This window comes from Anomaloglossus baeobatrachus, chromosome 9, assembly GCF_048569485.1.
Source record: "Anomaloglossus baeobatrachus isolate aAnoBae1 chromosome 9, aAnoBae1.hap1, whole genome shotgun sequence".
NCBI classification, from domain to species: domain Eukaryota; kingdom Metazoa; phylum Chordata; class Amphibia; order Anura; family Aromobatidae; genus Anomaloglossus; species Anomaloglossus baeobatrachus.
This window is the reverse complement of record NC_134361.1, coordinates 206,220,292-206,238,315: the sequence shown is the minus strand read 5'-3', so window position 1 is coordinate 206,238,315 and position 18,024 is coordinate 206,220,292. Positions and strand designations below refer to the sequence as shown.

General features: G+C 45.8%; 1 protein-coding gene across 1 annotated transcript in view; it reads right to left on the bottom strand.

Annotated features, from left to right (window-relative positions):
* Nucleotides 1-18,024, bottom strand: part of PHYHD1 (phytanoyl-CoA dioxygenase domain containing 1) — a 48,603-nt gene that overhangs the window by 3,805 nt on the left and 26,774 nt on the right. The window contains exons 2-11 of the mRNA XM_075324321.1: nt 9,631-9,732; nt 7,057-7,215; nt 6,078-6,153; nt 5,302-5,349; nt 4,947-5,002; nt 2,193-2,255; nt 2,077-2,098; nt 1,821-1,949; nt 1,615-1,731; nt 1,328-1,454 (exon numbers count right to left, since the gene is read on the bottom strand). Coding sequence (XP_075180436.1) covers nt 1,328-1,454; nt 1,615-1,731; nt 1,821-1,949; nt 2,077-2,098; nt 2,193-2,255; nt 4,947-5,002; nt 5,302-5,349; nt 6,078-6,153; nt 7,057-7,215; nt 9,631-9,663 — 830 coding nt within the window. The 5' untranslated portion in view covers nt 9,664-9,732. The remainder of the gene's footprint in view (nt 1-1,327; nt 1,455-1,614; nt 1,732-1,820; nt 1,950-2,076; nt 2,099-2,192; nt 2,256-4,946; nt 5,003-5,301; nt 5,350-6,077; nt 6,154-7,056; nt 7,216-9,630; nt 9,733-18,024) is intronic.

Here is an 18,024-nt window from a genome sequence, read left to right as displayed (position 1 = left end):
TAAACACAAACATCACAGACATAGAACACACACACAGACATATAGAATACACATAGAAAACAAACGGACATATTACAAAAAAAAAAGCGTGTGCCCTGCCGTATTTTTACTGTCCAGCCGAGGTAAACAAACAGCGGCGGCCTGGTATTCTCAGGCTGGGGAGGACGAGGACCAGTGTTAATACCCCCCCCCATCCTTCAGCAGCCGAGAATATCAGCCCGCAGCTGCCCCGTCCCTGTCGCATCCATTATGCGGCAGTCCCGGAGTGTTCCCGACTCTTCCCGATTGCCGTGATGCGGTGGCAATTTGGGGTAATAACGAGTTAATGGCGGCGGATCGCTGCCACTAAGTCCAGGCTTAATCATGGCAGCGTCTATGAGACAGCTGACATGATCAACCCGTAAGTAAAGTGAATAAACACACACACCAAAAAATCCTTTATTTTAAATATAAATAAAACACAAAAAAGCCACTCTTTCACCCCTTTTATTAACCCCCCGAAACACACAGCTCCGGCGTAATCCACTGAGGTCCCACGACGCTTGCAGACTGATCCAGCCGCAGTTCACACTGTACTGAATGCAGCCTCGCAACGAGCCTGCAGAGGTAACCACAGGGCATTTCTCACGATCGGTAATGTGAACACACTACCGCTTGAGAAAACTGCAGCGTGTCGATTGTTGATTGATCTGTCCTTTATCTATCTATCTATTCTTCTATCTGTATTTATCTATCTACTATCTGTCTACCTCAGAAGGAAATTACTTTTTTTTTCTTCAATGTGCTTTATTGCATTGAATGCATTAAAACACATGTACCAACCCGCGGCAAACCGCATGCGGTTTTCGGGTGCGGTTTGCCGTGGTTTTTTACTTAAGAAAATTCCATTTTCTAGTGCGCACAGGGCCTTAAGCTGTCAGACTGAAGGAGAAGAATGAAGGTGGAGATTTCCTTGTCAAGCACAAAATGGGTTAAAATATTTCCTCACACATCATAGCTCACTGCTGACTGAGGTATGTGTGATACAGCTCTTGTCCAGTTGACACACAGGTCTCAGGAGCTGTATATCTTCAGACTGCAGCCCGTACTGACATGTCTAGGACAGGCTACAATTTGAATTAGACCAGGAACACTATTTTATCTCATTCTCGGGGACCCCTTAAAGTGATGGCTTATCGAATCGATGAGAAATGGTCCCTGTAATGGGCCGAGAAACTGGTGAGCGCAAACAGCTCTCCGTATCTAGGCGTTCAGCAGAAGTGTGATACCAAAACCTCATAACGCAAGTGCGAACTCTTTTTTTTGGTGGGGGTCAGCACTTCCTTACCAGTTCTCCACACTCCAGGTGGTATTGTGCGACTCCATCACGTGGAAGGAATAGGCGTGACGAGAGTGTGGTGAACTGTTCAGGTCACTCTTGTGCACAACTTCTCCGTGGATGAGAACGAGTCCTCCTAGAAATAAGTGACGGTATGAACAAAGGATTCTGGGCAACGATCCTATGATAAACATGATTGGCTCAGCCAATATTCCTGAGACTACTTTGTATATGCACCATAAAGCCGGGGTTTAATCACTACCCCATGTAATGATAGAGTGGTAAGGGAACTGCACCTTTGGACACTGGAGCTGCCACAAACTGGTTATCACGGTAGCTCCGCTCTTCTCCAATGAAGGATGTGCAGGGTACGGAGCCGGGCGGCGTGCGCACCATACGGCGCGATATTCCAGCTGGAGGAGGGAAAGGTGTGAACTGGGTCATTAAGAAACACAAAATGGTCAACCCCCATCTAAATGATGATTTTGGCGGTCCATCCTACCCCGGTGTGACCCTGGAATGAACCACAGGCAGCCATTTTTTTCATTGGCATCTTCAATGGCGATCCAGAACCCAATTATACTGCCGAGAGGCTCCGTGTGCAGAAAGGTGGCGTCTTGGTGCGGAGTAACTGATACAAAAGACGGAGAGAAGAATACATATAAATCCGCCATATTGGAAATCTCCGATGCCATGATTTCCGGTCCTGGAACTTTCTGCATTCATCTCCATGAGGTATGAACTTCTCCATGTCTTACCTTCTCCTCCGATGTTGGGTTGCTGGAAAGAAACCAAGAAAATAATTATATGGTTGACTCAATTATAAGTCTATGTGGAATGACCTCCATTTGTGGTTGAATATATCCAGCTATACCTTGAATATATACATGCTCTGCACTATCACCGGCTCCACGAGGCCCAGCCGCCGACCCACCTCCTGTATGCGGAAATATAAATATACAGATTAAAACCACAGGATTGATTTTTCTTAATGGGTTTTTACTGCCACCTAGTGGTGGAATAAGGGTGAAGACGTTAGCAAGCTATGATAAAATATGTACTCTATTATAGAACGTTATCACCTATCCCCAGGGAAGGGGATAATGGTTAGGTTGGTGAGACCCAGAGTAGGGGGAGTCCATGTCCTCCGGTGGGATAGAAAAGTGGCCACGCAGACACATTGCTATTCTATTCAGAGTCTACTGGCGATAACTTGTGGGACCCTCAGCAATCAAAAGAAGGGGGTCCTATATTCTCCTTTGGCTATGCTTGTACTCAAGAGAGGGGTCCTGTGCCCTCCATTGGAATGGAGCAGTGATGGCGCATGCGCACTGCCTCTTCATTCAGAGTCTATGGGACTGCAGGTGATAACCAGGCATGAGAGGATAAGTGATAGTTACTTGAATGTGGGGGTCCAACCATTGTGACCCCCACGGATCTCCAGAAAGGGGTCCGGTGTCATTCATTAGAATGAAGCAGTGTTTGCGCATGCGCAAGGCTCCATTCAGACTCTATGGGACTACTGGCAATATCCAGGCATGAAATGAGGGTCCAACCAATGTGAATCCCACTGATCTCCAGAAAGGGGTCCGTTGTTTTCCATTAGAATGAAGCAGTGATCGTGCATGCACAAGGCTCAATTTACAGTCTATAGGACTGCTGGCAACAGTCAAGCCCTGAAGTATGGGTAGTAACTGCTTGATCATGGAGGTCTGACTAATGGGACCTTCATCGATAGCCAGGAAGGATTCCTATTTCCTCCATTGGAGTAAGTAATGATAGCGCATGTGCAAGGCTCCATTTAGAGTCTATGGGACTCCTGGCGATATCCAAGCACAACAGGATAAGTAAACAAGAGGGTCAAACCAATGTGACCCCCACCGATCTCCAGAAAGGAGTTCTGTGTCCTCCATTAGAATGAAGCAGTGATCGCGCATGCACAAGGCTCCAGACTCTATGGGACTGCAGGCAACAGTCAAGCTCTGAAGGATGGGTGATAACTGCTTGATTGTGGAGTTCTGATTAACAAGATTTCCTCCAATCACCAGAAAGGAGTCCTATTTCCTGCATTGGAGTAAGTAGTGATACCGCATGCGCAAGGCTCTATTCAGAATACTGGCAATATCCAGGCACGACAGGATAAGTAAATATGGAGGTCCAACCAATGTACCCCCCCACTAATGTACAGAAAGGGGTTCTGTCTCCTTTATTAGAATTAAGCAGTGATCGCGCATGCGCAAGGCTCCATTTAAAGCCTCTGGGACTGCTGGTGATATCCAGGCACGACAGGATAAATAAATAAGGGGGTCCAACCAATGTGACCCCCACTGATCTTCACAAAGGGGTTCTGTGTCCTCCATTAGAATGAAGCACTGATCGCGCATGCGCAAGGCTCCATTTAGAGTCTATAGGACTGCTGGCAACAGTCAAGCCCTGAAGTATGGGTGATAATTGCTTGATCACAAAGGTTTGACTAATGAGAATCCACTAATCACAAGGCAGGAGTCCTATTTCCTCTACTGGAGCAAGTAGTGATAGTGCATGCGCATGACTCCATTCAGAGTCTATGGGACTGCTACCGATAACCAGGCACGACAGGATAAGTCTACATGAATATGGGGGTCCAACCAATGTGATCCCCACTCATCTCCAGAAAGAGGTTTTTGTCCTCCATTAGAATGAAGCAGTGATTGCGCATGTGCAAGGCTCCAGAGTCTATGGGACTCCTGGCAACAGTCAAGCTCTGGTATGGGTAATAATAATAATTGCTTGATCACGGAGGTCTGACTAATGAGACCTCCACTAATCACGAGGGAGGAGTCCTATTTCCTCTACTGGAGCAAGTAGTGATAGTGCATGTGCAAGGCTCCATTCAGAGTCTATGGGACTGCTGCCGATATCCAGACACAACAGGATAAGTCACAGATACTTGAATGTGGGGCTCCAAGCAATGTGACCCCCACTGATCTCCTGAAAGGGCGCCTGTGTTCTCCATAAGACTGAAGCAGTGATCGCGCATGCGCAAGGCTCCAATTAGAGTCTATGCAGCAGTCAAGACCTGAAGGATTAGTAATAATTACTTGATCATGGAGGTCTGACTAACGGGACCGACCCCCACCAATCACCAGAAAGGAGTAATATTTTCTCCATTGGAAGAAGTAGTGATAGCGCATGCGCAAAGCTCCATTCAGAGTCTATGGGACTCCTGTCGATATCCACGCACGACAGGATAAGTAAATATGGAGGTCCAACCAATGTGACCCCTACTGATCTCCAGAAAGGGGTCCGGTGTCCTCCATTAGAGTGAGGCAGTGATCGCGCATGTGCAAGGAACCAATTAGAGTCTATGGGACTCCTGGCAACAGTCAAGACCTGAAGGATGCGTGATAACATTGGAAAGATTGGTCCTATTTCCTCCATGGGAACAAGTAGGGATGGCGTATGCGCAAAGCTGCTACATTCAAACTATATGGGACTGCTGTCAATAATCTAGCACCGCAGGGTGGGGGATGTTCTCGGATGTCTTACTAATGGAATGGGTGGGATCCAACACTGATACAATCAGATTACCCCTTAAATGCAAACATTACTTGTTCTCGGGGCTATAATTATGATTTTGTCTGCTCACCTGTATTTTGGGGGAGTGCGTGACCCCTTTATATACCGGATTATGTGCATGTAAAGCTGCAAGAACCAAACAGACAGAAGTAAACACAAGATTTCACATATAAGACAATGTCACCATGTTGTAGGTTGAATTAGCGGGCACAATAAGGGGTTAAAAATCCACATTCCAAATTTCTTGCATAAACAGCGCCACGTCTGTGCTGAGGTTGTGAATGGTACTGCAGCACAGACCCATTGATTTTAAAGAAATTGAGCTGTAATATCAGACACAACCTGTGGGTAGGGGGTGGCGCTGTTTCTGGAAGAAAGCAGTCATGTATTTCTAATCCCATATATCCCCTAAGTATTTTTCTTACCGTGACCTATTTTATTCACAGATTCCTCTCTTGGCACAACAAAGTCACCTGGAACAGATAACACGTCATAAAAGTCTGGTCTCACATTACAAACAGCGCCACTCTTGTCCACAGGCTGTGACCGGTATTGCACTTTGTCCCCCTTTTCCCACTGAAGTGAATAATGCTAGGTTGCAATACCAAAGACATCCTATGGACAGGAGTTTGGTAGGAAAAAAAAAAGGTTCTGTTTAGTAATTCTGTACACCCCTTTAAGAGACGTGTCACTTGCCACAAGTATGTATTTTTTGTTTTGTTTGGTGTAAATGCCGCTGTTCTCCTGAATCCGGCGCTGTTTTTCTTTTCTTCCTGCGCCTCTCCGTTCCTGAGATATGACCCCTTTTCCCCTGGATATAAATCTAGTCTTATTAGCCAAGTGGGCGTGGTCTTAAAATAAGAAGACTTTTTTTTTTTTTTTTTTTTTTTTTTAGAGAACATAGCACAACACAACTCTTCTCCGTTCCTGAGATATGGCCTCCTCTTCCCTGAATATAAGTAGTCTTTTGCTGCCAACAGGGCATGGACCCCACTTTTTGATGGGTGTGTCCTTGAGGACCACACCCACTTGTACAACAATACTAGATTTATATGCAAGTAAAAAGAGGGCTGTATCTCAGGAACGGAGAGGTGCAGGAACAAAAGAAAAACAGCGCCGGATTCAGGAGCACAGTGGCATTCACATCAGATTTAAAAAAAAATTACATATTGACAGGATATTTTTAAGTCATGGTTCTTACCTTTATCACTGAACACTCCTTTCTCAAAGAAGAAGCGGATCTTGTCTCCACTGTGAAGGAAATAGTCAGCACTTCCCTGTGAGAGACATAATGAAGAGCGGTTACCTCCTCCCAAATTTCACAACTCACCCCCTTACTCTTGAAACAGATCCCTATTTTTTTCTAGCTGTCCTCTATTAAAGGGAATCTGTCAGCAATTTTTTGTTATGAAATGTGTCAGAAGCATAATGTAGGGGCCGAGACACTGATTCCAGCGATGTGTCACTTACTAAGCTGCATAATGCAGTTTGGATAAAATCTTTGTTTTCTCTGCTGTAGATCTAGCAGAACTTGGAATGTGGCATTGTGTATAACCCCACCCACACCACTGATTGGCTACTTCCTGTGTCAGCAAGCAACCAATCAGTGTGGGGGGCGGGGTTATACAGTAGCTGGACTGTCTTGCACAGGATACCTAGTCCTGCAGTGATAATCTGATGATAAAACACTGATTGTATTGAATTTACAACAAAAGGCCGAGCAAGCGATACATCGCTGGAATCAGGTTCTCTCCCCCTTCATTATTACATAGCAAAAACCTGCTGACAGATTCACTCTAATATAGTATACTAAAATATATTCCACTGTTTTTATATGTGGAAAATCTGCATGACTACCAACATGGCCGATATAGCCCTCATCAGCCAAAATCAAGCATCGACAGTACATTTCGTCCACATGTGGCTGCTGAACCACGTGGTCTCACACTTACGTCTATCACCATGTATCTCAGCTAGGCCTGCTCTGGTCAGTCCATGAACCAGAAGCATTTGAAAAACATGGTCACCATCTTTCAGAAATAGCGCCACCCTTTTGCACAGGTCATTTTTGGTACTGCATCTCAGTGATTTGAGCCGAGCTGTGATACACGCACAACCTGTGGACGGCTGAGGCGTCGGCGTATATTTCCAATCCCTAGATCATAAAAAATGGCTAAAACCTGAGCTTTTAGTTGTTCTTCCTGCTGCGTGGAGAACTCGGTGCGGCAGTGAGGAGGGACGTCCATGTCTTGTATTATCCTTCCGATCTCCTCCTTCATGGATTCACACTCTTCATGGCTGAAAAGCCCGTCCAGAACCAAGTACCCATCTTCACGGAACTGGAAAAAGGAAGTGCAGTGTTATTACCCACCATCAGCAGCAGGTGGCGCCATTTAGTCACTGAATTTTTAGTATTATCATCGCTGTATTATATTCCACATGGCGGATTACATTGTGTACATGAGATACAGTAATAATTCAGCAACTCTAGAAGCTTTAGGGGTACTTTGCACGTTGCGACATCGCTAGCCGATGCCGAGCACGATAGTCCCCGCCCCCGTCGCAGATGCGATCTCTTGTGATAGCTGCCGTAACGAACATTATCGCTACGGCAGCTTCACACGCACTTACCTGCCCTGCAACGTCGCTCTGGCCGGTGAGCCGCCTCCTTTCTAAGGGGGCGGGTCGTCCGGCGTCACACGGCAGGCGGCCAATAGAAGCGGAGGGGCGGAGATGAGTGGGACGTAAACATCCCGCCCACCTCCTTCCTTCCGCATAGCCGGTGGAGGCAGGTAAGGAGATGTTCCTCGCTCCTGTGGCTTCATACACAGCGATGTGTGCTGCCGCAGGAACGAGGAACAACATCGTATCTCCTATTGGTGCGACATTATGAAAATGACCGACGCTACACAGATCACAGATTTTCGACGCTTTTGCGATCGTTTATCGGTGCATCTAGGCTTTCCACGTTGCGACGTCGTTACCGGCGCCGGATGTGCGTCACTTTCGATTTGACCCCGACGATATCGCAGTAGCAATGTGCAAAGTACCCCTAACAGTTTATAGTACGCCGCCATTTTTATCTGTTGAGATATCTAAGTGGTACCCCCCTTTAAGCAGTGGCAATGTTATGCTAGGTACGGGGTAGTACCAAGGGAAGGAAAACGCTGTGTTTAGGGAAGAGGAGATAGTGACCCCTGACCAACCTACCGCTGGGCCCTGTGTTCCCTCACCACCCTATGCGCAGAGCAGGATACCTGCTGACCCTCGCTAACCCTGAGCTGGTCCCTACGTAGGGAGTGGATGGGATGACCACTTAGTCAACCCCTCTAAGCTCTAAAGAACACACAGTCTAGGGAAGGGGGAGATGGTGACCCTTGACCAAACCTACAACTGGCCACTGGTTCCCTTGACAGGTTTCACACCTATGCGCCGAGCAGGATACCTAACCCTTGCTAACTCTGAGCTGGGCACTAGGTGGGGAACAGATGGGATGAGCACTTAGTCAACCCCACTAAGCTCTAAAGAACACAGTCTAGGGAAGGGGAGATGGTGACCCTTGACCAAACCTACCTCGGGCCCCTGGGTTCCCTCACCACCCTCTGCACCTATGCGCCGAGCAGGATACCTGACCCTTGCTAACTCTGAACTGTGCCCTAGGTAGGAAACGGATGGTATCAGCGCTTAGTGAACCCCACTAAGTACTAAAGAAGACACAGGGATAACAAACAGGGGGAGGTGAACAACTAACTTATCTCCAAATGCATCAGGGAGAGGAACTGCAACAACAACAAAGTTTATCCAGATGAGTACAAGCCGCCTGCTTGCACTGAAGACTTGTTAAGGTATTAGACCTATCACCAACACAGAGTAAGGGGGAAAGAGGGTATTTAAAGACACAAGGGGAAGTACTAATGATTAACAGCTGAAAAGGTGAGGAAATCCGCAGGGTCCTAAAGGGAGAGGGATTGACCTCAAGCAGGCAAAGTCAGGAAGTAGCTTGTATAGCCAAACGCTGCGACCTTCTATAGTCAGAAACTACAGGACTGTCTGTCAAGCGTGACACATCCATAACAGGCATAGCATGGATTTCAAAGCAAATATTGTACTTTCTAGCCCATTATAGTGCCCCCTTTAAATGAATAATGCCACCTTAAAAAGTGGTAGAGCCCCCTCCACAGGTGGGTGACGTCATTGTGCCGCAATGTATTGTTGACCATCAGCACATGGTGGCCTCCAGAAAAGATAGTCCAAAAACCAACTGCATTGGTGGCATGTTGAAAGTGGCAAACGTAATGGACACAAACGAAGCTATGGATCTTTGGCGCTAGGGACGCCATTCCTTTTTATTTCCCGTTGAAATTGCGCACCCATCATCCACCCTCTAAGATTGTATTGGTTCCGTTCTTCAGGAGCACACCGCTCCTCTGCCTCGCGGTTTACACCTTCCCAGGGGGGCGGTGCGCTCCTAAAGATTGACAGTTCCACCCGGCGGCATGGCTGACGATGCTGCCCGATGCTGCAAAGGGGATGCAGCATTGGGGGTGCATGGAGGGCACGGATCCAGCAATCCAGCCAGCTTCAGAGCAGCGCTTGCAAAGGTTAATCTGGCTGGTTACCTAATGACAGCCATGTGCTGCACACTAACACCGCGCCGCACTAATCCTGCTCCATCTGCACATATTACACTCATCTATATACCTTCTTTAGCACACTCGGGTGAGGTCTGCTGCACCTGAACAATCATATCTCACCTTCTGGACCTGTTCCTCTGTCATCAGAGCCATATTGAAGAGGACGAAGCTGCCCGTCACCCTCTGACCGGTGGAGGATGGGAGACGACACAACAGATGAAGCTGCCAGATAAAAGAGAGAAAGAGGCCCCGCATACCAGCACCGGCCATGTGACCATATCAGCTGACCTGCCAAAAACTGATTTGATTTGGTTAAAAAAAAAAGTTTACTAGTTAGAAAAAAAAAAAGTTCCGCTACTTGAGAAACAATTTCTTCAAATCGAACCTGCAATACCAGTCACAACCTGTGAACAGGAGTGGCGCCAATCAGCCAAAAATTCCTGGATAACCTGTAAAATATTGCAAATTTTTTGATCTATCCATTAAAAACAAACTATATCTGTGACTTTTATGAAGCGTATACAGATTATTCTGAATGTAATTATCATCCTTTTACAGTGAAGGCCGCTAATGTGTTTAGTCCGGTATTATGGGCTGTAGTCATAGCTCACTTAAAATCTTAATGATGTTAGTTGGTCGGGGTTTTTCGATAAAATTGTTCAGGAAACAATTAACATAAATCAAGTTGACAACCCTGTCGGCACCAACGGGGAAAGCCATGTTTTTAAAGTTCCTTTAATGAGGACTTGTGATAAAATATATTATATACTTTTTTGTACCTGGTGTAAATGGCGCTGTTCTCCTGAATCCGGCGTTGTTTGTCTTTTGTTCCTACGCCTCTCCCTTCCTGAGATATGACCCTTTATTCTCGATTTGTAAATCTTGTCTTGTTAGACAACTGGGCTGGGTTTTCAAGAAGACGCCCACTTGGCAAAAAAAAAAAAAAAAAGATTTCTATACAGGAAAGATGGTCATATCTCAGGAATGGAAAGGCGCAGGAACAAAAGAAAGACAACGCCGGATTCAGGAAAACAGCGGCATTTACACCAGGTAAAAAAAAAATACATAGTTTTGGCAAGTGGAAGGTCCCCTTTAGTATGACAAAGGAAGAAAAATGAGGTCATATCTGAGGAATGGTGAGCTTTAGGAGCAACAGAAAGACATTGCTGGATTCAGGAGAACAGTGGCAATTACACCAGGTAAAAAAATTATTTAATTTTGTCAAGTGACAGGTCCCCTTTAAGTAAGGCATAAAGGAAAAACGTGTTGTTTAATTGAACTTCACATTAAGGGCGGCTTTGCACGTTGCAACATCGCACGTGCAATGTCGGTGGGGTCAAATCGAAAATGACGCACATCTGGCGTCACTTTCGACATCGTTGTGTGTAAATCCTAGATGATACGATGAACGAGCGCAAAAGCGTCGTTATCGTATCATCGGTGCAGGCTCCGACTTTTTCATAATTACGCTGCCGCGACAGGTACGATGTTGTTCCTAGTTCCAGCAGGCAGCGCACATCGCTGTGTATGAAGCCGCAGGAGCGAGGAACATCTCCTTACCTGCCGCCGGCGGCTATACGGAAGGAAGGAGGTGGGCGGGATGTTTACGCCGCTATTGGCTGCCTGCCGTGTGACGTCGCTATCACGCCGCACGACCCGCCCCCTTAGGAAGGAGGCGGGTCGCCGGCCAGAGCGACGGTCGCAGGGCAGGTGAGTGCATGTGAAGCTGGCATAGCGATAATGTTCACTACGCCTGCTATCACAAGATATCGTACCTGCGACGGGTGCGGGGACTATCGGTTTGCGAAACTATCGGTTTGCGATGTCGCAACGTGCAAAGCCCGCCGAAAAGTCATGCCGCTGTTCTCCTGAATCTGGCGTTGTTTTTCTTTTGTTCCTACGCCTCTCCGTTCCCAAGATATGGCCCTCTATTCCTGATCTGTAAATCTTGTCTTTGTTAGACAACTGGGCTTGGTTTTAATGAAGACACCCACTTGGCTAAAAAAAAAAAAGACTAGATTTATATACAGGAAAGATTAGGCTACATCTCTGGAATGGAGAGGCGCAGGAACAAAAGAAAATCAATGCCGGATTCAGGAGAGCAAGCTGAATTTACACCAGGTAAAAAAATATCGTTTTGGCAAGTGGCAGGTCCCCTTTAAGTATGACAAAGGAAGAAAGATGAGGCCATATCTTAGGAATGGAGGGGCGCAGGAACAAAAGAAAAGCAACGCCGGATTCAGGAGAACAGTAGCATTAATACCAGTTAAAAAAAATTACATAGATTTGGCAAGTGACAGGTCCCCTTGAAGTATGACAAAAAAAAAAAAAAAGAAAGTGTTGCTTAATTGAACTTCACATTAAAAGTCATGCCGCTGTTCTCCTGAATCCGGCGTTGTTTTTCTTTTGTTCCTACGCCTCTCCGTTCCTGAGATATGGCCCTCTATTCCTGATCTGTAAATCTTGTCTTTGTCAACTGGGCTTGGTTTTCAAGAAGACGCCCACTTGGCTAAAAAAGAAGGGGTAAATTTATATACAGGAAAGATGAGGCCATATTTCAGGAATGGAGAGGCACAGGAACAAAAGAAAAGCAACTCTGGATTCAGGAGAACAGTGGCATTTACACCAGGTAAAAAAAATGATGTCGTTTTGGCAAGTGAGAAGTCCCCTTTAAGTATGACATAAAGGAAGAAAGATTAGGCCATATCCCAGGAATGGAGAGGCGCAGGAACAAAAGAAAAGCAACGCCGGATTCAGGAGAACAGCAGCATTTACACCAGGTAAAAAAAATTACATAGATTTGGCAAGTGACAGGTCCCCTTGAAGTATGACAAAAAAAAAAAAAAGAAAGTGTTGCTTAATTGAACTTCACATTAAAAGTCATGCCGCTGTTCTCCTGAATCCGGCGTTGTTTTTCTTTTGTTCCTACGCCTCTCCGTTCCTGAGATATGGCCCTCTATTCCTGATCTGTAAATCTTGTCTTTGTCAACTGGGCTTGGTTTTCAAGAAGACGCCCACTTGGCTAAAAAGAAGGGGTAAATTTATATACAGGAAAGATGAGGCCATATTTCAGGAATGGAGAGGCACAGGAACAAAAGAAAAGCAACTCTGGATTCAGGAGAACAGTGGCATTTACACCAGGTAAAAAAAATGATGTCGTTTTGGCAAGTGAGAAGTCCCCTTTAAGTATGACATAAAGGAAGAAAGATTAGGCCATATCCCAGGAATGGAGAGGCGCAGGAACAAAAGAAAAGCAACGCCGGATTCAGGAGAACAGCAGCATTTACACCAGGTAAAAAAAATTACATAGTTTTGGCAAGTGGCAGGTCCCCTTTAATTATGACATTAAGGAAGAAAGTGTTGTTTAGTTTCATAGCTCGAATATGAACCGGCCGGAGGATCTCCTGACCAAAGCTCAGCAGCTTCATAGGCTGTCAGGTTCGGGCAGGAGACCCCCGGACAGTGTACACATCCCGGTCATTACTCGGATTGTGAAACACAGATGGGCGTAGACGATTTCCGCATACTTGTTAAAAGGGCCCCCCCCTACAATCAGCTCTGATCTGGGAGTAATTTCGCTGCAGTGCCCCCACAGGTGAAATGATGAATTACATTCTGTCCATTCATACTGGTGTAACGCAGTACAGGCTGGTCCTCCAGAGCGACAGACCCTCTTTATAATGGCTTCACTTCAATTATTCCAGAACGCTTCAAGGATAATCAATCATCTAAATGAACGACGCCCCTCGGAGTGGCAGCTGGGGGTCAAAAGACCCACTTAATCCGGGCATTGGTGTTAACTGAAAGTTTTCTTACCGCCAGTCTTCAGACTGGCACCGCCTGCACCCGCCGCTCCAACACAAATAAAAAAGCAATTAGCAGCCGACTTTATAAATAAAATAAAAATCCCGTTCACCTCCAGAACCAGTCTGACAGAAGCCGGGAAGAACATCTCAGGTTGATCTTCTGGTTTTTCCACTCCAGTGGGAAATCTGTTGCCACACCAATATTTTCCATGAGGTAATTAAAAAAGATGAGCCTTAATTGTATTACATACGGAATATCCTAACAGGGTTTTGCAATAGTGGAAAGTGATATACGGACAAAATCGGCTGCGCTACTGATAAAGAAGATGGTGGGGTTCCGCTGCAGAGACGAACAAATGCCTTCTTCAGGAAAAAACTGGATCTTGCACCCTGAAAATGACTGAAATCTGTCTGATGACATAAATCTGTCTGATGACTTAAAGGGGAAACGCCAAATAAAATCCTGACGTTAAATAATGTCTAACGAACCCGAAACTAAAAGGCCCACCCCAATCTCCTTCAGTCTTGTCAGGCAATATCCAGCCTTGGATTGGGACTTGCAGCAGTTCCAAAAGGGGCCCTCAACTCTCCAGCAATCTGGCTCAGCAGCACTAGGACATAACCCCTTTAAAAAGGGCACATGCCATAAACAACAATACTGACCTATCCATGGATGCAGGAAAAATATACAACTGAGGGGGTCCAAGAAACTCACCAATGCTGAGAATATGGAGCAAAGTTCCCCGTGTGAACATAGTGAGCATATGCGAACACCAACCTTATATGGTTGCACATGCTCACTACCACTTCATTCAGGATAGATGAGAGTCTCAATAGTCAACCTTCAGCAATCATAACTATCATCTACCCTGTAGAAAAAAAAAAACAAACAAAAAAAACCCACACCCCTCTTCTCTAATAGAGGCGGCACAGTGGCTCAGTGGTTAGAACTCTTGAAGAGCTGGCGTCCTAGGTTCCAATCCCACCAAGGACACCATCTGCAAGGGGTTTCGATCTTCTCCCCATGTTTGCGTGGGTTTCTTCTGGGTACTCCGGATTCCTTCCACACTCCAAAGACATCCTGCTAGGGAATTTAGATTGTGAGCCCCAATGGGGACAGTGTTGCTGATCTATGTAAAGCGCTATGGGATTAGTGGCGTTAAATAAGTGAATAAATATATGCATACTGCCATATAATTGTTATATGGCGGTATGTAAGTCTACCACACTTACTGGTTCCAGCAGCTGAAATTCCAGTGATCAACTCATCTTCGATGGAAGTTGCAATACCTGGCACAGCCTTTGGACAAGAGGGGAGCTGTTTCTGTTACAAAGAGTATATTTTCAGAGACTGTCATACAAGGCCGATGAATCCAGTTTCCATCCATTAGTACAAATATCCTCTTAAGGCTGGAAACACACTTATGCGTGTAAAATCGGTCCGACTTGCATGAAAAAAACTCGGCCGATTTTAGTTCACGTTAGGTCAGTGCGCAATGCAAGTGCGATGCTTTTTTTTAATTATTTAATGACTAGCAGAGCGTGTGTAATGCGTGTTTGATGCATATGGGATCCCTTTTTTCATTGTCATCCTGCAGCTCTGTCTGTGTGTCGCGTCCTGATTAGCGGTCACCCGTGAAGGACTCACCGGTGACCGCTAATCCCCTGCGTGACTGAAGTGAGCAGCACGATTAGTGCTGCTGTCACTCAGGTTACTCGCGGCTAGCTGGATCCTCCACCTGAGACCGCAACTCACCTGTGACTTCATTGCTGTCACTCGGGAGACTTGCTGTCACTGTTGGAGGCTCAAGCGGTAGCCGCGAGTAACCTGAGTGACATCATCGCTGATCGCGCTACTCACCTCAGTTGCTGCATGGAGCTGTCAAGAGCGGCGGTGTTCTTCTGCCGCTCCTATCACCTGCATGTAGCAGAGCTGGAAGCGACGCGGGACCTCCGTGGATTACGCCGGAGCTGGAGGTTTTTTTGGGGCTTAAAAAAGTGGTGAACGAGGGTGTTTGTTCGTGTTTATTATTGCAACTAAAGGATTTTTTCACTGTGTGTTTATTAACTTTAAATTACCGGTTAATCATTTGGGGGTGTCTCAGACGCCTGCAATGATTAATCTAGGACTTAGTGGCAGCTATGGGCTGCTGCAATTAACTCCTTATTACCTCGATTGCCAACGCACCAGGGCAAAATTGGAAGAGCCGGGTACAGTCCCAGAACTGTCGCATCTAATGGATGTGGTAATTTCAGGCTGCTGCTAGCTGTTACTGTTAGGCTGGGGGGCTCCCCATAACGTGGGGCTCCCCATCCTGAGAATACCAGCCTTCAGCCGTGTGGCTTTACCCTGGCTGGTATTAAAATTGGGGGGGACCGCACAATGTTTTTTTTTAATTATTTATTTATTTTACTGCATGATAGAGACCCGCCCACCGGCAGCTGTGATTGGTTGCAGTGAGACAGCTGTCATTCATCTTGGGGGCGTGTCTGACTGCAACCAATCATAGGCGCCGGTGGGCGGGGAAAGCAGATAATACGAGATTGAATAATGAGCGGCCGGCTTTTTCAAAAGAGGAGAAGCCACCGGAGCAGTGTGAACGCCGTGCAGCACCGCGCTGATGATCGGGGATCGGTGCGTATGAGAGAGACCGACATGGACAGAGAGAGAGGAAGGAATAGACCGACATGGACAGAGAGAGAGACCGACAGAGAGAGAATAGAGACCGAGAGGGAGAGACCGACTGACAGAGATTGACCGACATGAGACCTCACCATTTCCAGTGCTTTGTGACACATGCGATAAATGTATTTAGAAAAACGAATGTCACTAGGATGGTGTGAGTGCCGGTCCGTGTGACAACCATTTTTTCACGCTCCCATAGAGTTGCATTGGAGAGACTCGCACGAGAAACTCTTCAAATAGCAGCTTGCTGCGATTTTTTTTCTCCGATTTGGAGCAAGAAAAGAAAAAAAAAAAACGCAGATGAGAGCGGATTCATTGAATAACATGTGTCTGAGTGCAATGTGAGATTTCCTCGCATTGCACTACTGTGAGAAACTCGCAAGTGAGAAGCCGGCCTAAGTAGGACTTCGCAGTCCATTTCCACTATTTGATCTTTGTTAGTTTGGGATGTTTCCAAGGCATCAAGGACCTGATAGATTTCTATGGGAGCAGAATGCTATGTTCGACAGGCGTATTATGGAGGAATTTGTCCCTAGTATTGCCTCCAGTGACCATCGCGGACGAGTATAACAGGCAACACATGCATCTAGTATGCCTCTTTGCACCATGTTCTAATGACGAAGGTTGTGTGGAGAGAAGCATCTAAACCCTCTCCTTTAAAGAAGGCCTGTCATTGGTCATAAATATGTAAATGCCGCTGTTCTCCTGAATCCGGCGATGTTTTTCTTGTGTTCCTGCTCCTCTCCGTTCCAGAGATATAGCCTCTTCTTCCCTGAATATAAATGTAGTCTTTTCTAGCCAATAAGACGTGGACTCAACTTTTTGATGGGTGTGTCCTTGAGGACCACACCCACTTTGATAACAGTACTAGATGCATGTGCAAGTAAGAGGGCCATATCTCAGGAATGGAGAGGAGCAGAAACAAAAGAAAAACAGCGCCGGATTCAGGAGAACAGCAGCATTTACATCAGATTTTAAAAAAAATACATGTTTAGGTCAAGTGGCAGGTCCCCTTTAAGTGAACATCTTTCTATAGCAAATAATGAAGCTGTGGATTTTTGATACAGACCTTCCACAGGCAGCTTAACCTTAAGCTAATGATTTCCAACCTTTAACTCACCGGTTGATACAAAAGTACAACTAGTACCCCCTTAGCCCGCATCTCTCAGGGCATGCTGGGTGTTTTGGCAAACGCTGGAGCCAAAAGACCTATATATATCCGTTTTTACCTAATTATTTTATTCTGTGTGAAATAATGATTCTGGAAACACTTTTGCCTTAACTTTTTTAATTTTGACGTTCCTGTTATTCCTCCTAGAAATGTATGAATACATTTGACAGTGGGTGGTGGTTATTCGTGTTGTTCAAAGGGTATATTCCTACCCAGTCTACTGGCAGTTCGTTCTGATTGGACTGTACATTATCCCTGCCCCCCCCAACTAATGACACCCACTTGCCAATTTAGGCCATGAAACCTTTTACAACCCTGAAACTTTACACCATCTGTTGATTGGCTTAGTTTATGCCAAGATTTTGTAGTCCTTTAAACCCTACCCTCTTGAAAATACACCCTTTACTCTAAGCCACACCCATTTGTCTATAAGGCCCAAAGGGTCTATAAGGCATAAATGTGGTTTATGGCATCAAATTCTTCCTTACATGTAAATTTCTACCCCTTGTCATTGGTGCATATCAGCTAAATGTTCAAGCCACACCCTCATCCTTTTCCCCCAAGCCACACCTACACATTGGGTGATGCTTAAAGTGTAAATTCTCATTTTCATAAATGGATATTGGCAGATAGTTCATATAAAAACAAGCACTTTTGCAATTTATTGTTTATTAAAATTTGCAGCCGTTCTTGAGATATTAACACATTTTCTTTTGTTTACAGTTGGTTGCCTAGGAGACCGACCACCGCTGTTGTAGAGTTTGTAAACAATACATTGAAGTTGGCTAAGATTGGAAGGCAACATTACACTCCAGCTTCAAAAAAAAGGGCTTACGGGCTCAATTGGAAGG